This window comes from Eulemur rufifrons, chromosome 20, assembly GCF_041146395.1.
Source record: "Eulemur rufifrons isolate Redbay chromosome 20, OSU_ERuf_1, whole genome shotgun sequence".
Classification (NCBI taxonomy): domain Eukaryota; kingdom Metazoa; phylum Chordata; class Mammalia; order Primates; family Lemuridae; genus Eulemur; species Eulemur rufifrons.
In genome coordinates this window covers 25,921,049-25,946,544 of record NC_091002.1, presented here as the reverse complement: position 1 = coordinate 25,946,544, position 25,496 = coordinate 25,921,049, and the positions used below count along the sequence as shown (strand labels likewise).

The following is a 25,496-nucleotide window of genomic DNA, read 5'->3' as shown; positions in this document are numbered from 1 at the left end:
AATCATAAAAACCTGCTCTGAGGATTAAATGAGATTTTATAAATGTACACACACGTAGAATATTTAATATATGATGGGCTTCTCATTTCTGAAATCAGAATTCTGCATGCAAACACTCACCAGGGGCTACTTCCTATTATTTTAAATGGGAAAATATATAACATATTATTATACATGAACACAAAATCCCCAACCAATTTCCTCAAATGTGACCAAGGCACACATAAACCCCCTAAATAGAAATAAAAACGATTATTTTTAAAATAGGAAAAAGTCTCACATGCTGTTATCTTTCTCACCATTACTGAAACACACATGGCTTCGGTTGACAATTGGTGAGATTTTCAAAATGTCTTTACATGTGTCTGAGATCCTACAAGTTATATTTAGAACATAACTCTAGACTTGTCTTATATATCGTCTTGTTAAAAATATTATGTCAAGTGCACTTGAATGTTTATTGCAGCACAATTCACAATTGCAAAGATGTGGAATCAACCCAAGTGCTCATCAATTCATGAGTGGATTAATAAAATGTGCTATATGTATGCCATGAAGTACTACTCAGCCATAAAAAGATGAATTAATACCTTTTGCAACAATCTGAATGGAACTGGAGACCATTCTCCAAAATGAAGTATCTTAAGTATGGAAAATCAAACACCACATGTACTCACTATTAAACTGGAATTAACCAGTGAGCACACATGTGCATAGAGGGAAGTAAAACTCAATGGAAATCAACCAGGGGGCAGGATAAGGGGAGGGTCAAAAACCTACCTAATTGGTATAATGAACACTATTTGGGTGATGGGAACACCTATAGCCAGGATGCAAGCATTACAAAAGCAACCCATGTAACCTAAAATATTTGTACCCCCTTAATATTTTGAAATTAAAAAAATAAAAAATCAATACTCTACTACCCAATTAAAATGATGGTTAACATTCTGTTATTTATCTCTCTAAAATTTTTATGTATATTTTAATAAACTAAATTCAGATTTATAAAAATTATGTCAAGTTATGGAAAGATAAATATAAAATTTTCATCTATATCTATATCTGTACCTATATGATACTGAGATATAAGTACATTCTACAAAGTTTTGGGAATACGAACACAAAAGGCATTCTATTAGCAATATATTCATGAGGGAGACATTCTTCAGGGTGTGCTTGTACATGTGTACAAATTCTATACATATATAAAATATCTCATCACATGGTTTAACACGTAGAGGCCCTAAAGAGATGTTGGAACTCTTTTTTGCTTTGCTCTATGTTGCTTAACTCATTCCTATATTCAATCAATACGTATATAATGAGTACCTACTATGTCAAGAATTCTGCAAGATGCTGGGAATAAAACAATGAATAGGAAGGCAAGGTCTGAGAACATTACATTGGAGTGGGGGAGAAAGAAAATAAAAAATAAGTGAATAAACAAAATAACCACAGATTGTGGTAAGTGCAAAAAATGAAAGAAATAATGGGATGTAATTGACAGTAAATGAATACAGCAATCATTTTTGAGTGTTGACCATTACTACTGCTACTATCCCTTATTAGCTGTCTAATCCTCCTCTGAGGATTAAATGAGTTTCTGTATACATAAACATATAGATTTATGTGTATATATGTCTGTGTATGTGCATGTGTGTGGCTACATATATGTATATATACACCTCTCACTCATAAAATCAGAATTCTGCATGGGGTCATTGAGGAAATTATCTCTGAGGAAGTGACATTCAAGCCTAGACATAAAGGATGAAATGGGGCCGGGCGCGGTGGCTCACGCCTGTAATCCTAGCACTCTGGGAGGCCGAGGCGGGTGGATCACTCAAGGTCAGGAGTTCGAGACCAGCCTGAGCAAGAGTGAGACCCCGTCTCTACTAAAAATAGAAAGAAATTATCTGGCCAACTAAAATATATATAGAAAAAATTAGCCGGGCATGGTGGCGCATGCCTGTAGTCCCAGCTACTCGGGAGGCTGAGGCAGTAGGCTCGCTTGAGCCCAGGAGTTTGAGGTTACTGTGAGCTAGGCTGACGCCACGGCACTCACTCTAGCCCGGGCAACAAAGCGAGGCTCTGTCTCAAAAAAAAAAAAAAATAAATAAAGGATGAAATGAATCCAGCTATGTGAAGGTCTAGAGGAAAAGTGTTTAAAGAACAAGGAACAGCATATACAAAGGACAGGAGCAGGGAAAACACTTGATATTTCTGAGGAACATGGAACATAAAGATTACTTGACTTCTGTTGTTTTCATGACTTTTCTTATTCTTTCTCCTCTTCTTACTATATTGTATCTGCAAAAGCTGTCCACAATGGTCCTTAGCCTTAATCTTCCTCTCCAGCCACTCTATAATCTCCTTCTTTCTCACTGTCTCAAACATCTGCGGAGAAATAACATTCAAATATTTTTCTTTGGCTTTCTATAGCTGATGTATGTGGATGGAAACCTCAGACCAACTTTCGACCTTTCTGTCCTGATCTTCCTCGGGCCCCAGTGTTTTGTTGGTTCTTCCTCCAAATGTCTTTTCTAATGTCTCCAAATCTTGAGGTAGGCCTGGCTAATCTCACAGGATAATCCTGCATTGCTTGTGGTTGTCCAGAAAGGGACCTGAGGAGCTTTTTCAGGGTCCTTTAGTTTAGAAAGAGGACACCGTACAAGTATGTGATGGATGTCTTCACTGTCCCAGAGACAGAGAAAGAAATGTAATCTAAACGCATAGATTTCTAGGATGCAAGAGGCCTGAAACATCTTTTGAGGCAACCCTTATAACATTATTAATTTTCTATTATTCGTCATCAATTTGAACAGTTGTACAAATTCTAGAGAACATAAACTATTATCTCTAGAGGGAGGCTGTAGAGTTATTACAAAATTCATTAAGAAATTATATTCTAAAAGGTCAGTTTCTCACTTTGTGCCTTATGTAAAAGATGGGATTGAGTTCAATGTAAAAAACAGAGCCATGAAAAACAGTAAGCGTAGGTGAATAACTGTTCTCAACATGGAGAAGAACTACGTTAATGGAAGAATGCAAAGAAAATACCAAGAGATTCAACATCATGCAAATGAAAATCATGTGTCTCAAATACATTTTAGAAGCAATCAACATATTAGGAAATATTTTGCAAGAAATATGAATAGAAAGGGTAAAAAATAAATATACTAATAGTAACTATTGGCAATATATGCCAGTAAACTTAAAAGAAATAATACCCTTAGACCAAGCAATGGAACTTCTAAAGCTTACCTATACAATAAGAGAATCTCGCAATGATCTATTAATAAGGGGCAATGTTTCTTATAATAGTCACACATTAGGAAAAATAATCCAAATGACATACAATTAGGGACTCTCCAAGTTAATATTGGCACAAAAATATAACAGAATAACAAGCATCTACTGCACAACGTATTTTCAAGGAATATTTAATGACCTGTGAAAATGTTCCTGATATAATCTTAGGGTAAAAAAAGCAGATTATAAACTCCTGTATCAGTTGGTCATAGTTTAAAAACTATAAGCACTTTTGATGACATTGTGGCCCATTTCTTTATTTCTAAAATATTTTCAGCATTCTTATACTAGTTTTATAAATACAAACTACAGAATAAATTAAAAATGAGGAATGCTTACACAAATACAGCTGAAATCTACCATAAATTTCTAATAGTTCCCTATGTCCACCAAAAATATTTTTCATTTTTTCCATCTTACAGTCCTATAGGTATTTTAGAAGCCCCCTTTCCTGTCCTATTAATTACATCCAAGAACAAAAAAACCAGAGACCTTCTCTGTAAGACCAAGAAAATCTGGGGGAGTAATATTACAGAATTGTTACCTCAGGAGGTAAGATCAATGGCAAAGTGAAGTGAGATAGGGCTTCATTGGATTGGCCCTAAGTGACAGGATAGAGCAGGGGTCCCCAACCTATGGTGAGTTGTATAATTATTTCATTGTATATTACAATGTACACAGTGCACAATAAAGTGCACAATAAATGTAATGTGCTTGAATCATCCTGAAAGCATCCCCCTTCCTTGGTCTGTGGAAAAATTGTCTTCCATGAAAATGGTCCCTGGTGCCAAAAAGGTTGGGGACCACTGGGATAGAGGGAAGTTTGGGATGTCAAGATCATCTCTACCTTTGGAGGCAACTTTATGGGCTTTGCCTTACCCTCCTTCCCCAGCTCCAATCATAAATCCTGTTCTGTTGTGAAAGCCTTCAAGCGTCTTAAAACAGAGGTGTTCTAAAAAAGTAGGACAAACCTCAGCGACCCCTCCCAGCGAGAACCCTGCCCCCTCTTCCACAGACAGTTTGAAAATAGAGACTTCGTGCGCAGGACCCTCTTCTAAGCCAGTGTTTCTTCTTCCCCAAGATTCTGTTTACCTGAGACCAATCGGGCCAGAAGAATAAAAACAGCAAAGGTGAAAAATAGGGACTTCATGGCTCCTGAAAGAGAGGAGGCAGCAGGTTCTATGGAGTCCAGAACTCTATTCCCTGTGACTCTGAACACAGACCTTTATTGTCCTCTTTAGGTGGAGCTGGGCTCAGCCAGTAGACCAGGAGGATGTAAGACTTTGTGCCAGTCGTAACTTCAGTCTATTGGCCAGCAGCTCCAATGGAGGCATCACTGCTCAAGAGCCCTGTGCTAGGCATGCCTTGGGGGAAGGAGCAAGGCTTATAGGAGAAGGTGCAAACCTTGCCAAAGCATATGGCAATTTGGGGAGAAAGAAGAGTTACAGGAAGAATTTATGCTGATCTCCTAAGGCTGGGTACTCCTACCTGTGTTTTCACAGCCTTCTGTGTTAATTCTATCAGAGTGTTCATTTTATTGAATTTTAATAGTCCGTTCACCTGTCTGTCTCTCCCCCTAAAATACAATGTCTTTCTGAACACTTACTGCATATTATTATTTTCTGTATATAAATTCTATATATATGTATATAAAATTCTTTTCTGTATATTATTCTTTTCAGAGAAGGATATAAGCATTTGCTTTTTAATTGAATAAATTAATATTTTGTTGATAATCTGGAAATTTAGAAGGCACTTTTTTTAAGGAAATAACTCAGTGCTTAAAGATACATGCATAAAAAAGTCTTTCAATCTGCATCTGAGTCCATCTATAGAGCATCATAAAATGAACTGCATCCATATGATTTAACACCATGCTTCTGTTAAAAAGCATGCAGCAGATTTTTTTTAATGCAAAAAACACTTTACTTTTTTTTTTTTTTTTTTTTTTTGAGACAGAGTCTTGCTCTGTTGCCCGTGCTAGAGTGAGTGCCATGGCGTCAGCCTAGCTCACAGCAACCTCAAACTCCTGGGCTCAAGCAATCCTTCTGCCTCAGCCTCCCAAGTAGCTGGGACTACAGGCATGTGCCACCATGCCCGGCTCATTTTTTCTATATATATTTTTAGTTGTCCATATAATTTCTTTCTATTTTTAGTAGAGACGGGGTCTCGCTCTTGCTCAGGCTGGTCTCGAACTCCTGACCTTGAGCGATCCACCCGCCTCGGCCTCCCAGAGTGCTAGGATTACAGGCGTGAGCCACCACGCCCGGCCTAAAACACTTTACTTTTTTAAAAAAATTACATTTCATATTGTCCCCATGCAGTTGAAAATTATTATGCTACTTCATTGTTTTATTTTAATTTTTTTTATTTCAGCATATTACGGGGGTACAAATGTTTAAGTTACACATATTGCCCTGCCCCACCCAAGTCAGAGCTTCAAGCGTGTCCATCCCCCAGACTGCACCCATTAGGTATGTATATACTCATCCCCTCCTCCCCGCTCCCATCTGCCCGACACCTGATGAATATTATTACTATATGTGCACTTAAGTGTTGGTCAGTTAATACCCATTTGATGGGGAGTACATGTGATGCTTGTTTTTCCATTCTTGGGATACTTCACTTAGTAGAGTGGGTTCCAGCTCTATCCAGGATAATACAAGAGCTGCTATATCCTGCAGCAGATTTTGTCCTTCTAAACTTTTTTTTGAGTGAAAAAGCAACATTTTAGAACAATGCATAGTAACGATTCTAATTTACATGAAAAAGTCGTGTGTGTATGTAAGTAAATGCATTAACTAAAAGCGCAAGGCACATGTCGTTCTAATAACAGTTGTTGTTTTCTGGATGGGACTGAGCTTGAGGGAGGCACTCAAAGAGAATTTTATTTGTGTTATATATATTTTCCGAGTGCCCAACTACATTGTGACTGGAAGCTATAAAATCCTAGAGGTTTTGTTCTTTGTGAGGAGTTTTGATTTTTTGCCTTTTGAAATTATTGAGATATAATTGATCTACATTGAACGGCGTTATTTAACGTGTCCAATTTGATAAGTCTGAAAAATTATGCACTCGCGAAAGAAACCATCACCAGAATTGACATAGTGTATACATTCTTTACCCTCAAAATGTTCCTCATGCCCCTTTGGTATCCATTCCTTCCTCTTCCCTTCTCTTCCCCCACCTTGTGATACCCAGGCAACCACTGATCTGCTATAGCTTTGTTTACATCCTCTTGAACATTATATAAATGAAATAATACCTTACACACTTTTCTCCCTGGCTTCTTTCACCCAAAGTAATTATTTTTGATTCATACGTGTTATATATATCAGTACCTCGTTTATTTTTGTTGCTAATATTCCTTTTTATGTATATATAACAATTGTTTACCCATTTATCATTTAATGGACATTTTGTTTCCAGATATTATCTATTACAAATAAAGCTGCTATGGAGCACTTGTATGCCAGTCTTTGTGTGGACATGGGCTTTCATTTCTCTTGGATAAACAGCTAGGAGTTGGAATGGCTGAGTCACACCCATTAATATGTTTTATTTATTAAATGTTTGTGTACTAAGTATGTTTTTTCTTTTTAAAAAAATGCCCTTTTCTCCCCTAAGAGGTCTCAATGTTGTTGTTATCAAGCTGATAAGTAAGTGTTCCAGGTAAAATGTAGATGTAATAACCCTGTGTGTGTCATAGTTCTCATAAATATTTTTTCTGGCCTGAAAAAAAAGAGAAACAATCAAATTATTTTCCAAATAGCTGTATCATTTTATACTCCCAAAAGCGTAGTTTTCTTTTTTGTTGTGTTCTTGTCTGGTTTTGGTATCAGGGTAATGCTGGCCTTGTAGGATGAGTTAGGGAGAATCACCCACACTTCAATTTTTTTGGAATAGTTGTAAGAGAATTGGTAGTAGTTCTTCTTAATACATATGGTAGAACTTGGCAGTGAAGCCACCTAGTCCTTGGCTTTTCTTTGTTGGGAGACTTTATTATCAATTCAATCTTGTTACACATTATTGATCTGTTTGGGTGTTCTATTTCTTCCTGATTCAATGTTGGTATGTTGTATGTGTCCAGGACTTACCCATTTGCTCTAGGTTTTCCAGTTTGTCAGTGTATAGTTGTTCATAATAGTCTCTGATGATCATTCATACTCTGTAGTATCAGTTGTAATGTCTCCTTTTTTGGTTCTGATTTTATTTCAGTCTTTTATTTTCTTGGTTATCAAATTTGTTTATCTTTTAAAAAATCAACTTTTTGTTTTATTGATTCTTTATATTGTTTTGAAATTCTCTATATTGTTTTGTTCTGTTCTTTATTATTTCTTTCATTCTGCTATTTTAGGTTTTGGTTTGTTCATGCTTTTCTAGTTCCTTCAAGTGCACTGTTAGATTGTTAATTTGCAATGTTTCTACTTTTTTAATATAGGCATTTATTGCAATAAAATTCCCTCTTAGCATTGCTTTATCTGTATCCTGTATGTTTTGGTATGTTCTGTTTCAGTTTTTATTTGTTTCAAGAAATTTTTCGATTTTCTCCTTAACTTTTTTCTTCAACCCAATCATCATTCAGGAACATGTTTAATTTCTGTGTATTTGTACAGTTTTCAAATCTTCTCCTGTTATTGATTTCTATTTTTATTCCATTGTGGTCTGAGAAAATATTTGATATGATTTCAATATTTTTAAATTTGTTCAGTCTTCTTTTGTGAACCAACTTATCCTAGAGAAGGTTCCATGTGTTGATGAGAAGAACGTGTATTCTGTAGGTGTTGGATAAAATGTTCTGTAAATGTCTGTTAGGTCTATTTGATCTAAAGTTCAGTTTAAATTCAATATTTCTTTGTCAGGTTCCCATCTAAATGATCTGTCTAATCCTGAGAGTGGAGTGTTGAAGTCCCCCACTATTATTGTGTTATAGAGTCTATCTCTCCCTTTAGATCTAATAATATTTGTTCTCTATATCTGAATGCTCCAGTATTGAGTACATATATGTTTAGAATTATCATATCCTCTTGCTGAATTGATCTCTTCATAATTACATAATGGCCTTCTTTGTCTCTTTTTACTGTTTTTGACTTAAAGTCTGTTTTGTCTGTTATAAGTATAGCTACCCCTGCCCCGTTTTGATTTGTATTTCCCTGATGATTAGTGATATCTATCATGTTTTTCATATGCCTGCTGATCATTTGGATGTATTCCTTGGAAAATATCTATTAAGATTCTTTGTCTCTTATTTAATTGGTTTATTAGGGTTTTTTGCTTGTATTTTTTGAATATCAACCCAATTTCAGATATGTGGTTTGAAAATATTTTCTCCCATTTAGTAGATTACCTTTTCATTTTGTTGATTGTTTCCTTTTATGTACAGTAACATTTTAGTTTTCTGTAGTCCCACTGGTTTATTTTTTGTATTATTGCCTGTGCTTTCGGTGTCATATCCAAGAAAAGTAGTGATGAGAGAGGGCACATTGCCTTGTTTCTGATATTAGTGGAAAAACTGAGTTTTCCACAGCTATGATGTTAGTTGTAGTTTAATTAATTAATTTATTTATATATTGGGACAGAGTCTTGCTCTGCCCGGGCCAGAGTGTCATGGCATCAGCCTAGCTCACTACAATCTCAAACTCCTAGGCTCAAGCGATCCTCCTGCCTCAGCCTCCTGAGTAGCTGGGACTACAAGTGGGTGCCACCATGCTCACCTAATTTTTTCTATTTTTAGTAGAGACAGGGTCTCGCTTTTGCTCAGGCTGGTCTCAAACTCCTGAGCTCAAGTGATCCTTCCACCTTGGCCTCCCAGACTGCTGGGATTACAGGCATGAACCACTGTGCTCGGCCTAGTTGTAGTTTTAAAAAGATATTCTTTAATCAAGTTGAGGAAGTTCTCCTATTCCTAATTTACTGAGGGTTTTTTTTAATATCAAGAATGAGCTTTGGATTTTGTCAAGTTTTCTTTTCTGCATCTATTTATATGATTGTGTGATTTTTTAACCCGTTGATGTGCTAGGTTAAATTAATTGACTTTTTCTTCAGCTTTATTGACATATAATTGACAAATAAAAATTGTATGTATTATATTTCAGATGTAAAATGTGATGTTTGATATATTTATATATATGCACACACACACACTGAAAAATGATTACCATAATCAACCTAATTAACACATCCATCACCTCACATAAGTTACCATTTTTTTCCATGGTGAGAACATTTAATATTTACTCTTAGCAAATTTTAAGTATGTAATAGAATATTATTAACCATAGTCACCATGCTGTACATTAGAGCCTATGAACTTATTCTTCTTATAACAAACTTTGTATCCTTTAACCAACATCCCCCTATCTTTTTATCCCCAGCCCCTAGAAACCACCATTCTACTCTTTAATTAATTTGCAAATGTTGAACCAGCCTTGCATACCTGGGATAAATGCTACTTGGTCATAGTGTGTAATTCTCTTTATACATTGTTGGATTTGATTTGCTAATATTTTGTCAAGGATTTTTGCATCTATGTTCATGAGAGATATTGATCTGTAGCTTTCTTGTAATTCTTTTGTCTGGTTTTGGTATTAGGGTGATGCTGGTCTCAGAGTGAGTTAGAAACTATTCCCTCTACTTTTGTCCTCTGAAAGAGATTATAGAGAATTGGTAGAATTTCTTCCTTAAATGTTTGCTAGAGCTTGTCAGTGAGCCCATTTGGGCCTGGTGCTTTCTGCTTTGGAAGATTATGAATTATTGATTCAAATTCTTTAATAATTTTAAGCTTATTGTGGTTGCCTCTTTCTTCTTGTGTGAGTTTTGACAGACTGTGTCTTTTTAGGAATAGTTCCATTTCATCTAGGTTATAATTTATAGGTATAAATTTGTTCATAATATTCCTTTGTTATTTTAATGTATGTGGGCTCTGTAGTGGTGTCCCCTTTCATTTCTGATGTAAGTAATTTGTATCTTCCCTTTGTTTTTCTTAGCCTGGCTAGAAGATTATTATTATTTTTTACATGTAAAATCATTTATTCACAACTTTTTTCATTAAGCTTTTAAAAAAATGTTACTTCATTGTTCCCTTCTTTGTATGTTGGATTTTTTTTTTATTTCATACACCTTTATTTTTACAGATGACATCAAGGCCCTAAAGTTTACCCTCCCAATACCATGACTTCTCAATTCTTTTTTTCTTTTTTGAGACAGAAAAGGGGCTCAGTTGCAGGGGCTAGAGTGCCGTGGCGTCAGCCTAGCTCACAGCAACCTCAAACTCCTGGGCTCAAGTGATCCTCCTGCCTCAGCCTCCCGAGTAGCTGGGACTACAGGCATACGCCACCATGCCCGGCTAATTTTTCTCTCTATATATATTTTTAGCTGTCCATATAATTTCTTTCTATTTTTAGTAGAGACGGAGTCTCACTCTTGCTCAGGCTGGTCTCGAACTCCTGACCTGGAGCGATCCTCCCACCTCGGCCTCCCAGAGTGCTAGGATTACAGGCGTGAGCCACCACGCCTGGCCACTTCTCAATTCTTGCTTTTCATTCTGCTTCAGCCACTCTTTCCAATTTCACATTCTGGACTTTGTTAACATCCAGAATTGTACCAGTGTCTTATTTAAATCGAGACCGTTTTGGTAAACCTTATCCTTCAGTTTTCTCACTTATGGTCAAGATATCATTACTTAGGCTGCTTTAGTGTCTTTGATCCTTTGGTATTTTTACTTTCTCCTGGTTGACCTTCTCCCACTTTCACTTTCTTCCAATTCAGATTTTACGTTCTATCACTGTAATTGCTTTTTTTTAAATATCAGAATACCATGGGAGTACAAATGTTTTGGTTACATAAATTGCCTTTGTACCATTTTAGTCAAAGTTAAGTGTTTCCATCCCCCAGATAGAGTGCATTGTACCCACTGGGTGTGAATTTACCCATCCTCTCTACCCCCTCCCACCTGCTTGATTTCCAATGAATGTTATTTCCATATATGCACGTAAGTGTTGATCACCTAGTTCCAATTTAATGATGAGTACATGTGGTGTTTGTTTTTCCATCTTGTGATACTTAACTTAGAAGGATGGTCTCCAGTTCCATCCAGGTTAATACAAGAGGTATTAGTTTACCTCTTTTTATGGCCGAGTAGTACTCCATGGTATACACATACCACATTTTATTAATCCACTCATGTATTGATGGGCGCTTGGGTTGTTTCCACATCGTTGCAGTTGTGAATTGTGCTGCTATAAACATTTGAGGACTGCAAACTAGTACAACCTCTATGGAAAGTAGTGTGGCAATACCTCAAAGAACTAAAAGTAGACCTACCATTTGATACAGCAATCCCACTATTGGGATTTATCCAAAGGGGGGTAAAAAGACATTCTATAAAATAGGAGATTATTTTTTATTGATCTTTTCAAGAAATTAACATTTAATGTCATTTCTTTTTTCTGTTAAATCTTCTGTTTTCAATTTCTTTGATTTTTACTCTTATTTCTTTTCTTCTGTTTACTTTATATTTAATTTCCTCTTTTTAAATAATTTTCTAAGGTAGAAATTTAGATGAGAGATTTTACGTCTTCCTTCTTTTTAAATATATGCATTCAATACTATAAATTTCTTCAAATTGTGCTTTTCAGTGTCCCTTGTAATTTTTTTTTTTGATAGCTGGACATGATGTACTAATTAAAATACTACTGCAAATAGGCTTTTAGTAAGGTATTGGTAAGGTATGAAGGGAAGAGAAATATTCTTTAGTTCTATGATTAGGTCTCTGTCTTTTAGTGATCCTATGCCTTTGGAGTATGAATTTCACAAGTGTTTCTAAGTTTTTTCTCCCCCCTTGGGTGGGACAGGATAGCTAAAGTGGGCTGGAGTTGGGTATTTCTCTTCCCCAAGTGGAAGGTTAAAGCTGACTGGAGTTGGGTATTTCCCTTCCCCAGCTGAATTAGGCTCTCTGATAATAACCCAGCAGGTTAGGCTCTGCTTAACTAGTTTCTCCTGAGGGCAGAACTTGTTAGGGATAGACTGTTCTGGAATATTTCAAAATGGTTCATTTTCCCCTCCTCCTACTGGAAGCATAAGGACATTATTCTCTGATATTTATTGTGACAAGCTGGTCAAACTCACAAAAGGATTGGGGCTGCCTCATGACTGGGTTGTCCTGAAGTTTTTAACTCTGACTTGTCCACACTCAGCCTCCAGCGATCCAGCAATTACAGTACGGGATTTCCTACCCTGGTGTTAGTTCCTGTGGCAGTCTCTGCTTGTGAGCCCCTGCTCCAGTCAGCTATGACTCCCCGCATTTATTTGCCTCTCTCTGCAATCTTGGGGCCAGTGGTTTGCCCTGTGTCCTCAACTCTCTTATGGATCCAAGAAGAGTTGCTGATTTTTAAGTTTGTTTAGGCTTTTACTTGTCATTAGGATGGAGTGACAACTTCCAAACTATGTGGAACTGGAACCAGTGTATTTTTTTTTTAATTGTATAGACTTAAGGTATACAACATTATATTTTGACTTACATATGCATAGTGAAATGATTACTACAGTCAAGCAAATGAACATACACATCATCTCACATAGTTACCTTTTTGTATGTATGTTTAGATCTATGTACAGTCCTAATAATTTTGGATTGTATGCCAAACATTGTGGATTTTACCTTTTAGGTATTCCATATTTTTCTGTTTCTTCAAATATTCTTGCTCTTTCTTCTTGGAAAAGTCTAATGTTTCTGAGACTTATTTTTAAGCTTGTTAGGTGGGACCAGAGTAGTCTTTAATCTGGGATTAATTTTGCCCCGCTACTGGGGCGACCCTCTTGTGAACAGTTTAATGCCCCATGATTTGTAGTTTTTTTTTCCATTGTGGCTGGTAAGACCACGAACGTTGGCAGTCCTGTGCAAGCTGTAGGTGTTTTTCTGCTTGCTCCTTTCAAATAGTTATTTCCCTGACTGTGGGTAGTTTCCTTATCTGCATATTCTCATCCATACTCACTTGAAGACTTGTTGGAAAGCCTCTGTAGATCTCTGAGGTCTCTTTGTGTAGTTCTCTTTACTCCACATAGCTCTCTCCTCTCCAATACTTTGCCCTACCAGCATAGCAAACTTGACTGTTAACTGTGTCTCTGCAACTGAGACTTTGTTAGGTTTCCCCTCCCTGTACTGCAGCTTGGAAAACCTCTCCAGGCAGTTAGCTGGGCCAACTGTAGGCTTTGCCTTGCTAATTTTCTTCTCTCAGAGGTCACAATCTTGATCTTTCTATTCCCCAATGATTTAAAATTGTTGGGTAATAAGTATATTTTGACCAGTTTTTTAGTTATTTGAGGTGGGAGGGTAAATCCAGAGCTTTCGAATATTATTATAAATATCGACATGTAAAAATTAGATACAAATATAGTCAATGGAGAAAGAATGCATGACAATTTGCTAATTGCAATAATTCATTTAATAAATATGCAAAGAAGCTCTTTGTTAGCAATTGGAAAGATTGCATAATTTTTTCCTCTTAAAGATCTTTACTTTTTCTTACACCCTCCCCACAAATTTTGATCTGAATGTAATATACTTTCATGTTTGAATGTTTCTTATTAATCATTTTATCATATATTGTAATTTATTATTGTGACATAGCTTTGAACACAAGGCTCTAAATGTTTAAAAGCATTCAAGATTGAGCCTTCATTGCAGTTCTTTGAAACAAACTTGACCGAAACCACATAAATATATTACTAAACATTAAAAATAATTATTAACAAAAATAACTTCTTTACTGTAATATATTCATTTAGTAAATAAATGGTGCTTTCTTTCTACTAAATTAGTTTATGTATACATGGAGGAATATTATTTCTTACCAAAATGAAGTAAATATCAGCATCAATTTTCTTTCCATTTCTCATTTTTTAAAATGTAAGCACTGAGAAATATCATTCATTTAAATAAGATTATGGAAAAGGTAAAAGATTAGGGCCATAGAGGACGATAGATTGCACAGTTCTTTTAGTTCTTTCCAAGTTATGTGCCGAAAATCCCACAGTAAGCTATTATGAAAGTTTATTTTCAAAGATCTATCAACCATCAACTTGATTTACATTCCCATCATTGCCTTTGTAAACAAAAAAATTGAAAATCACTTTGATTTTCAAAGGATTTTTTTTACGTACTTTTTTTGGAGACAGGGTCTCTCTTTGTTGCCCAGGGCTGGAGGCAGTGGTATCATCATAGCTCACAGCAACCTCAAACTCCTGGGCTCAAGTGATCCTCCTACCTCAGCTGTGGTTGAGACTACAGGCTATTTTTTTTTCTTCTATTTTTTGTAGAGATGGGGTCTTGCTATGTTGCTCAGGCTGGCCTCAAACTCCTGCCCTCAAGCAATGCTTTTGCCTCGGCTTCCCAAAGTGCTAGGATTACAGGCGTGAGCCACCACACCCAGCCTCGTTTTCAAGGGATTTTTTATGCAAAGTCTATGATTACCCACTTTCTGAACACCAGCACCAATATTTCAATTGCCCACTGGTTTGGCAGCTGGTTTATTGCCTCCATGATGTCAGATAAAGGATAAGTGAGAGGTAAGTTTTCTTTTCAGAGTGAGAGAAGGAAAATTGTGAAATTGAAGGTAGGAAAAAAGAGCCTATTAAAGAATGCTCCAAAGCTTCATAAGAAATTTGGAAGCCTAGAGTCTAAAAATTTATTCCTCTAAACTATCAATGTGCATAGCTTGAAAAGGTCTATTTGTAACCAGTATCACAGTTCTAAGACTACTGCTTTATATTGTTTAACCTTCTCGTGTATGAAGATAATTATATGAACAATTTGTTCTCAAATTTTTATTGAGCATCTACCATGTGCAAGGCACTGGTCTAGCAGCTTGGATCACAGACACGAACAGGATCAATGAAGACTATCTGTACATTATAGTGGGGCTGATAGGCCATAAATAAGTAAATAATGCAGAAATAGAGCAAACAAATGCTCAAAATCATTTCAAAGAGTTTAAGTGATAGGAAGAAAATAAGAACAAGTAGAATGGAGAGTGCTCTGCGTGGTCAAGGAATATCTTTCAGGAGATGACATTTGAGGCAAGGATATGATAAAAGAGCACTCCAGACTAAGGCAGGCTGATGCTTTAGGGAGGACTTTGTGGTTAAAGAATACCTCTGTGGAGAGTTAACATGTGTCCTGTGTGATGGGTTGTAGCCAAGAAAAGAATTGGAAAAGAGCTTTCCAGACAGAAGTACACTGAAGAGAGAGGGTGATCAAATTGTCCCAGTTTGCTCTGGACTTTCTTGATTTCAGCTGTCTAATTCCCATGTCCTGGGCTGTCCCTCAGTCCCAGGCAAACCAGGATGTTGGTCACCCTAACTGGTTGTCTAAGACCTAGTAGACTATGAGGTCTACTGAGAAAGGTCAGTGGTCTGAAGGTCACTATCCAACCTATAGCCACGGTCACTGGCAGCTTGGCGTGGACCACATAAAAAGAATTTGAAGAACAAACCTTCTTGATTCTGAGACATCCAGGCATCTGTTACTGTAGCTCTTAGCAGCACCCCAGCTTTAGCCCAATTCATTAATAGCTACTCGATCTTAGAGTTAATAACTGGTTCTCTGTAGTGTCAAGAGAGGAAACTCACTGACCCACCTGTCGCTGTACAAATAGCACTCACATATGTGCGGACACACGAAGCATAGATACACCACACACAGCTAGCATTCACGGACAAAACGGAGACCTAAAGAGCAGGCTATGAGCCCGCCATGGTTAGTAGTTGGACTTTTAAGTGGGAGGAACATTGGAAAGATAAGTAGAATTTGAGACTCAGCTTTTAATTTAACATGATGCGCTCTCCAGGCAAGTCCCACTTCTGTCTCTGTCTAGCTAGATCGGTGCTTGTGCTGGATGAAAGAGTTAGTTTCTAACTCTAACTAAGTGGGTTAGTTACCAGCTAGACCCTTATATAAAATTTGACATAGGATACAGAAAGAGATTTAAGGCTGGAACTTACAATAAAAGCCGGAGGGTGGGGAAGAGACTATTTGCTGGCACTTTCTCCCTACCTGCTTTTTTATATGTTCTTCTGTATATGACAATAGTGAGCCAACCATTACTAAAGACAAATTCTTATCTCAGTCCTAATAGGCAGCTCCAAACAGTGGTCTTCATTTTTTTTTTTTTTTTTGGCGTGGAAAAACACATAGACACATAAATGTTCATTTGAGACCAAAATTAGCTCATATATTTTTAATACATCGAAGGAAGACAGATAAAAAATTTGAGCGCAATTAAGAGAATCCCTGTATCTTCTATACACTTCTCTCTACACAACTCTGATTGTAAGATAACTGTCTTGGCTCTGGTCATGGCAGTAGCGATTAGGTCCATCCCCATGGTCATCTAATCTCTGATAGAATTGTCCTGGTGAAATTAGATCTGTAGAATTAGCTCCTTAGATATTATTTCCAGCAGTATTTCTTGTTGTCCCACACCCAGAAGTAAATGTTAATTAAATGTCAACCAACTCAGGAGGTAGCATGGGTGGGGTATATGTTTCCCAGCCTTTGTTGGCTTCTGGAGTCTCAAGAGTGTTAAGCGTTACTAGATCATTCAACCCAGATACTGCGGCACCAGTATAAGATTCCAAATCACTGTTATCCACTTGTATATCCTCTAGGTGCCTCAGCAGAGGTGGTGGTCGTCGAGGGTATTCAAGTGATAGTATTATGGAGATGCAGCATGATCGCTTGTTCTGACAAAGAAGTATGTACCTTTCAGTATCTAAACATCGCATCCTGCAGTATCCTAAATTATTCTTCCAGCACTTTTGGGGTCCGAAGTCAGCTGCAGGGAATAAAAAGTAGGTCAAATGTTTAACTCTAGCATCAACAAAACAACTTTCTTTCGTTGAAACATGTACAATTACTACCACCACCAAGACAAATACTAAAAGCCATTGAAAGAGACAAACCAGAAAGTAAAATGTATATATTAAAATTGTGACATGTGCCATCAAAGAAATTGAGTGGAAGGAAGGGGGAAGGGAAAGAGAGAGGGCTGATATTTAAGCCTAAATAAGAAGGATAATAATGAGCCAACAAGTTACATAGAAGGCAAAGATTGTTTCCAGAAAGAAGCAGCAAATACTCAGTGTCGGTGTGGAGGAAACTGTTTAGTGCATTTAAGAGACTTGAGGAAATCTGACACACCTGAAGTGTAATGTGCAAAGAGCAAACAATCACACGATGAAATGGGCTTGAAGTAGCAGGGCCATATTTCCCAGCCCCTTTAAGTACTAAGTGCTTTTGTTTTCTTTAGAACATAATGTGAGCTCATTGACTTACCTATGTTTTAGAGTAGTTAGGATTCCAAGTGAGGATTAGATTAGGGAGAGAAAGAGAGGGCAAGAGAAGTTTATTTCCAGGTAAGTCACAATGGTAGCTGGAACTGGGGCTGTGAGAATTACTGTAGACAGAATAGGACAGATTTGAGACGTCGACTATTTGGATATAAGGTCAGAGGAAAATGGAGAAATCAAAGTGAAGTTTCTAGGTTTCTAAATTGAAGTAGAGGTGCTTAGAGATACTTGACATTCACAGAATAGTAAAAACTGAGGAAAGGGCAAGATTTGAAGGAAGAGGAGGGATCTTCAGGCGGGCTCAGGTATTTATTTGGGAACATATAACATATGGTATTCCTAAGATGTTAAGAAGGCAGTTGGAGAGACCCGTGGAATCTCAGAAGAGAGGTTTTGACTCTAGGTGTAAATTTTGGAATCAAAGCTACAGAAATGAATAAGCAATAGAGGGTTGGAATAATACGACAAAAAAGAGGGCCAGAATTAAATTCTGGTGAGTTTCAATATTAAAAGATCAGATAGGGCCGGGTGTGGTGGCTCACGCCTGTAATCCTAGCACTCTGCGAGGCCGAGGCGGGTGGATTGTTTGAGCTCAGGAGTTCGAGACCAGCCTGAGCAAGAGCAAGACCCCCGTCTCTACTAAAAATAGACAGAAATTATCTGGACAGCTAAAAATATATGTAGAAAAATTAGCCGGGCATGGTGGTGCATGCCTGTAGTCCCAGCTACTCAGGAGGCTGAGGCAAGAGGATTGCTTGAGCCCAGGAGTTTGAGGTTGCTGTGAGCTAGGCATGGCACTATAGCCCAGGCAACAGAGGGAGACTCTGTCTCAAAAAAAAAAAAAAAAAATTTAAAAGATCAGATAGGAGAAGACTTTATAAAAACAACCAGATGAGTCAGAGCAAAACAGGAGAATGAGATGCTCGTCTGAGTTTAGGTACACCAAAAAGCAGATAGATCTCCAGTGAAGATTTGAGCATAATAATTTAATTGAAAGGCAGTTCACCCCTCAAAAAGTCAGTGGGGAAATGGGGAAGTCAAGAAAGCAAGAAATCCAAGAAAAGGCGAGTTATCACCTGCCATAATCAGCTTACTATGGAATCATCTATCAACTATGGGCTGGCAGGATGGTTGCTCTGCAGTTGCCCAGAGCACATTCCTACAGGCAACTCTACCAGCTAGGCTATAAATAAGCTTCAGACAACACGGGTGAGCTTGAAGGACATTATGTTAGTGAAATAAGTCAGGTGTACAAGGACAAATACTGCACGTTCTCACTCATGTGGGAGCTTAAAAAAAGTTGAGCTTATTAGAAGTAGAAAGTGGAATAGTGGTTACTAGAGGGTGGGGCAGGGGGATAGGGACAGGTTGGGTAACAGGTACAAAATTACAGCTAGATAGGAGGAATCAGTTCCAGTGTTCTATAGCACTGTAGGGTAACTCTAGTTAACAATCATTTACTGTACATTTTCAAATGGCCAAAAGAAAAGATTTTGAATGTCCCTAACACAAAGAAATGACAAATGTTTGAAGTGATGGATATGCTAATTACCCTGACATGATCATTATACATTGTATACAAGTATCAAAATATAACTCTGTATCCCCTAAATATGAACAATTATTACATGTCAACTAAAAAAAAAGAAAAATACCGTTTATTTTCTACTGGAAAAAAAAGCTTGACTTAAAAATATATAATTTTTAATGTTTAATTGGGCATCAGACCCTTAGGGTGCGGTGTTACAGTAAAAATCTTGAAGAACTAAAATATGTTCATATTTTCTCCCCACAGTGGCCTTGAATTGCAAATAAAGAATTACCACAAGGAAAAACAAAAATCCAAGAAGCCCCAGAGTTATTCTACACGAGGATCAAAGGAACTGGAATATTTATCCACCACCCTGGATAAATATTTCACAAGCACTCGGAGAAATACTGGGGATACTGACAGTTGCAGGTCATGGTCGTGCATGAAAATGGCCAATGCCAAAAGGTTATAGGGCAAGTTGTATCAGCTATGACTGGGCTAAGCACGGGAGGAGAATGTTCCTTAAAGGAAAGAGTGGTCATTTCTGGTTAAATACCGCTGAGAGGTTGAAAAAAATGAAGGCAGAAAAATGTCCATTGTATTTATCAGTATGGAGGTCCCTGGTCACCGTGAGAAGAGCAGTTTCAGAGTGGCATGAAGAAAAAGTTGGTTGAAATGTGAAGAAGCAGATGTAGCACTTGTAGACAAAAATCTTAGAAAGTTTACCCACAAAGAAGAACAGAGAAATAGAGAACTGATAGAGGGCAATATGGGGTCAGAGGAGGGTTTTGGGGTTTATTTTTGAAGACCCAGAAATATCAGAGTGTGGCTGTAAGCAATTAAAGAGGGACAAGCAGAAAGGGAGAGATTAATATAGAATAAGATGATGAGATGACAGAAAGACATAGACCTTAGTAAGGTGACGGAGAACAAATTCACATAGGGAAGACTGACTTTTGGAGAGAGAAGACACAGTCCTCCAGTTATAGCAAGGGGGATAGAGGAGATGGGTAAAAAGTACCTATTTGAATTTTTTAATCACTTAGGTGTGGGATAAAATCATAAAGCTGAAGCGTAGTGGCATGTGGGGGAGGGGAGTAGGAGAATTGAAGACAGAGAAAGATCAGTACAAAATAGTTGTCTAGGGCAAGGGGAAGGTTAGCTCAGAAGAGAAATGCAGTAGGATTTCTAAGCAATGTGATCATTCATTTGAGGGGTGAGGGTGTGAATCTAACGTAAAAGTAGTGTGCTCCATTACATGATCGTTTATTGAGGAGTAAACTACCTGATCATCTTTCTCAGGCCAACTGAGCAAGCAGTACCTACTAAGTGTATTCTAGGCAGAGAAAGCAACCAGAGCAAAGGCTCTACGGTGGAAGAAGCCTGGCATATGTGCAGAAGAGCAAGCAATTCTCAAAACAGCCTTCTTTGGATTTAATGTGATAATGTACATAAAGCACTTTCACAGGCTGACATATATTAAGCTTGCAATAATTCGGTTCGTATTTCCTCCCCTGAGAAATGTTGGCTCTGCTCCCACTTCTCCAATTATTTTTTTTCTATCTTTGTTATTTTACAGGCTCCATGTTACTTTGTACTTCATGGAATATTCTGTAATTTGCAAATCTAGACCTTCCACTTCTTTCGTCCAAGACAAACTCTAACCTTGCTTCTTCATTTCCACAAAGAGTATGTCTTAATCTTTGGATTATATCCATATTTGCAATCTGAGTCATCTCGGCTCTTCTCTTCCTCCTCAAGCTCTTTGAATCACCTTGTTCTGTCAACTCTTCTTCAAAGTCGTGTCTCACATCCATTGCTTCCTACTCCTTTTTAGTCATTCCCCCCCCCCCACTTAAAGTTAGGCTATAGCCACACACTCATCAAAGTTTTGAGCCCTTGCTCATCCTCAGCCCTTGAGGTACATCTGTGACCTAAACAGACACAGTCACACAGAGCTTATTTTCTAGCAGGGAGAGATAGATGATAAAAAAGAAAGTACATTATTTTGCATATGAAAAGGTGATAAATGGTTTTCAGAAAGAGAATAGATTTAGGGGTAATTGAAGTATCTTGGGGGCAGATTGCAGTTTATTAAACACAAGTTTGCACAGGTCTGTGTAACAAGGTGACCATTAAACAACTTGGAGGAAGTAAACGAATTAGTCACACCATGAGGCAAGTGCATTCTAAGCAGAGGCGACAGACAGAGCTCTGTGGGTTGAGGAGGTCTGGCATGTTTGAGGAGGAGCACTGGAGCCCGTGTGGCCGCAGTGAAGTGAACAAGGACTGTGCCAGTACTAGAGGAGGTGAGAGAGGTCATAAGGGCCAGGTCCTGTAGGGCCAGGTGGGTCACTCTGAGGACCCTGGTTATTGCTCTGAGGGAAGGGGGGACATCGCAGAGTTTAGAGCAGAAAAAGTACATGATCTGACTTCCAGTGTAAGCAGATCATACACTCTGCTGTCTTGCCAATAGACTGTAGGAGGCCAGAGGGGAAGGATGGAGACCATGAGGAAGCCACAGTGGTAATTCAAGTGGGAGACGATGGTGACTTGAATCAGAGTGGTAGCAATGGAGGTGGTGAGAGTAGTTGAATTCTGGATATAATTTGCAGGTAGATGTAATAGACGTCCTGATAGGTATGAGTGTCACCGAAATAGAAATATCAAAGATAATCCCAAGAATTTGGCTTAAGCAAGAGAATGATGGCAACTGGGAATATTCTATAACTTAATGTATTTTTTTCTGGAGTGACAAGTCATTTATACAAAGTTCTTCAGTCTGGAGCTATTATGATATTCATGTGATCTCCATCACCAATATCTCAAACTCCTAAAATTAGAAAATACGAACAATTGTATGTTTCCAGGCAGAGAAGCCATCTAGCCAAAATATTATCCCATATGTGAATTTGCTCTAAAACATCCCAGATATAGCACCAGCTAGCATCAACTTAAATATCAACATATCTATTGATAGCCGTCCACTGATGGACAGCTTGGCTTGGTAAGAAGTTGCTTCACAAACCATCAGGTGCTATTTCACCTGAAAACACATAAAATAAAGTCCAGACTGACTAAATAGTTAAATTTCAAGACAGAATCCATATGGGAAAACAAAATGAAAACCTATAAATCAAATTAAAATTAAATTTGGAATTAAAACTGACCCTCCAAACTAAAAGGGAAAACTAGGCGGAAGCACAATTTGTAGAAAAGTTAAAATATACAGTGAATATGCCGGGCGCGGTGGCTCACGCCTGTAATCCTAGCACTCTGGGAGGCCGAGGTGGGCGGATCGTTTGAGCTCAGGAGTTCGAGACCAGCCTGAGCAAGAGCGAGACCCCGTCTCTACTAAAAATAGAAAGAAATTATACGGACAGCTAAAAATATATATAGAAAAAATTATCCGGGCATGGTGGTGCATGCCTGTAGTCCCAGCTACTCGGGAGGCTGAGATAGGAGGATCGCTTGAGCTCAGGAGTTTGAGGTTGCTGTGAGCTAGGCTGACGCCACGGCACTCACTCTAGCCTGGGCAACAGAGTGAGACTCTGTCTCAAAAAAAAAAAAAAAAAAAAAAAAAAAATACAGTGAATATGTATTTGAAGTTTGACTTCTCCGTTACTCAAAGACATAAATAAAAACTAAATATTTAGATATAATCTTTCATTGATAGGACTTGTATATATTCAGAAATTGATAATATGTTAAGCAGACAGGAAAAAGTACATTTCTAGGAATTTTGGGTTGAATGATTTATGTATAAGAAAGTTTATATTAGCCATCCTTGTATATAAAATATAAATATACTTATTTATGCAAAAACAATTTGGATAAGTAGTTTACACAGTATCCATTTTATGAAATTTTATACAATCCTAGAAAATATATTTATTGAAAACTAGTAGATAAGAAAATACTAATTGTGCAATAGAAAAGTTATAAAAAGGCTATACATTTTTATTCAAGAAAACTGGCCGGGCGCGGTGGCTCACGCCTGTAATCCTAGCACTCTGGGAGGCCGAGGCGGGTGGATTGCTCAAGGTCAGGAGTTCGAGACCAGCCTGAGCGAGACCCCGTCTCTACTAAAAATAGAAAGACATTATATGGACACCTAAAAATCTATATAGAAAAAATTAGCCGGGCATAGTGGCGCATGCCTGTAGTCCCAGCTACTCGGGAGGCTGAGGCAGTAGGATCGCTTGAGCCCAGGAGTTTGAGGTTGCTGTGAGCTAAGCTGACGCCACGGCACTCACTCTAGCCTGGGCAACAAAGTGAGACTCTGTCTCAACAAAAAAAAAAAAAAAAAAAAAAAAAAAAAAAAAAAAAAAGAAAACTAAGGGAGAGCAAGAGAGAAAAATTTTTTTACTTCTTTACAATTTCAAAACTTTGCAAATTTTCAACAAATACAGTAGTTCATAATCAGAAATGAATGTAGATAGTAATTCTATAACTCACTCATTACATCAACATATGAATCAAAATATACAATTGTAGGCATATTTATATCTATTTCATAGAAGTGAATACCATTTTTCTAAACATAATATAATACCTGCAAATTTAACAAAAGTCAATTTTCTTAGTGCATAAAGATAAATAAGGAATTCAGAAATATAATGGAATAAATGTTCAAACTTGCTTATAACGAAAGTGCCATGAATTCAAACAACTAGACACCATTTTCACATATCAGACTGTAAAACTTGGAAGAATGTAATAGAAAAAAAAAGGACTGCTGAGTGTGTAGGAAGCTGACTCTCTTGCAACTGGTGATAAGAGAGAATAGTAGTGTAGCCTTTTTGGTGGGTGGTTTGACAATCTGTGTGTGTGGGTGTGTGTGTGTGTGTACACAATCATAAATGGAAAGACATACATTTGTTTACAAATTTTCTTAGCTGAATTGTTTGTGATAATTAAAGACCTGTTTTTCAGTAGCAGTGGAGCAATTAAATAATGTGAGGAGATTCACTCTTCCCCCTCAAAGTTTTATGTATCAATTAAAAATAATGACCTAGGTTTATGTATTGATAAGGCAATGTCTAAGACATATTGCTAGTGCATTGCAAAACAGCCCACATGGTTCGTTTATAATTGAATGTTTAAAAATCTAAACAGTATACACATGTGAATATACAGATTTGTGTCTGCCGGTTTACACAAGAAATTGGTAACATTGATTCCGAAGGGCAAGACCAAAGAACTGGTATTCTTGGGCAGGAGAAGACTTTTGTTTTCCTTAAACCCATATAAACCTATTAATTGCTTGATACATAAGTCAATTGCAAGTATTATTTTTTAAATAACAATTTTTAAAAGTAACGTTATTAGAAATTGGGAACAAATGCTTCCTATTCATCTAAAGTCAGAAGCTCCCCATTGGTCACTAGTCTTTCCACCCTGTCTTTACTCCATTGACCCCGACTTCCACCTTAAACTGACATGTTGTCTCTTCCATGTGATAGCTCTACGGAATCTACGCGCTGTTGATGGACTTGCTCACCATATTGAAGAACATGCAAATTAGGGCCTCCCTCTGAAGGTACTTTTAGGACAAAGAAGAATTCAAGACAGTAGAAAGAGTTGAACTAACAGAACACAAAAACGAAATTGATATAACAACAAAATGATTAAAATGGAAGTGGAGTGAGGCCGAACTAACACTGGGTAGTTACACAGAGAGACTGGTAGGGCGACATAGAGCATTGAGAAATGCTTGTCTTTGGAAAAATGTCGCAGAGGACACCCCAGCTTGCTAGATGCCCCTAACAGAAAGATTCTCAGAGAGTGAGGGAATGGAGCTGCCAAAATAAGAGCATTTCTGCTGCTCTTTATTGGCCCAAAGCTTTTCCTGCAGACTCTCTTCCCCCGTCAAGGTACCCGGGGATCCCAAGGGCAACAGCTCATCCTAGTTCCATCACCCCTGCTTTATGGGGTTCCATTACCTTTGTCCATATGGGTTAGCAACCCACAGATAATGAAGGCCGACATCATTAGATTCATGGCTCCTGGGAAAGAGGAAGCTCTATGTCCTGAGGAATCCAGAACACTGCACAGCTAGGACTCTACGTGGTCACCTTTTCTGGCCTATCATGGGTGATGAACCAGCAAGGGGGAGAATGCCATGCCACCCAGATCACCAGACCATTAATTTGCAGCATGGAGTGAGCATGACACAATAATGCCTAGTTCTAGAAAGTATCAGAGGAATTGAGGCCTTATGAGATAACCTATAATCCCATAGAACTGTAGGGTCTGATGGAAAGAAAACCCCCAAAAGGAAGTCTTCCTTAACTCTAGATGG

The 25,496-nt window shown here is 37.7% G+C and overlaps 1 protein-coding gene across 1 annotated transcript; it reads right to left on the bottom strand.

The window, feature by feature from the left end:
• Positions 1–16,812: 16,812 nt before the first annotated feature.
• On the bottom strand, positions 16,813–25,195 carry DEFB125 (defensin beta 125). The gene is made up of 2 exons (XM_069495759.1): positions 25,138–25,195; positions 16,813–17,147 (listed from the first exon to the last, which is right to left on the bottom strand). The coding sequence occupies exons 1-2, from the start codon at positions 25,193–25,195 to the stop codon at positions 16,813–16,815; spliced, it is 393 nt and encodes a 130-aa protein (XP_069351860.1).
• Positions 25,196–25,496: the final 301 nt, after the last annotated feature.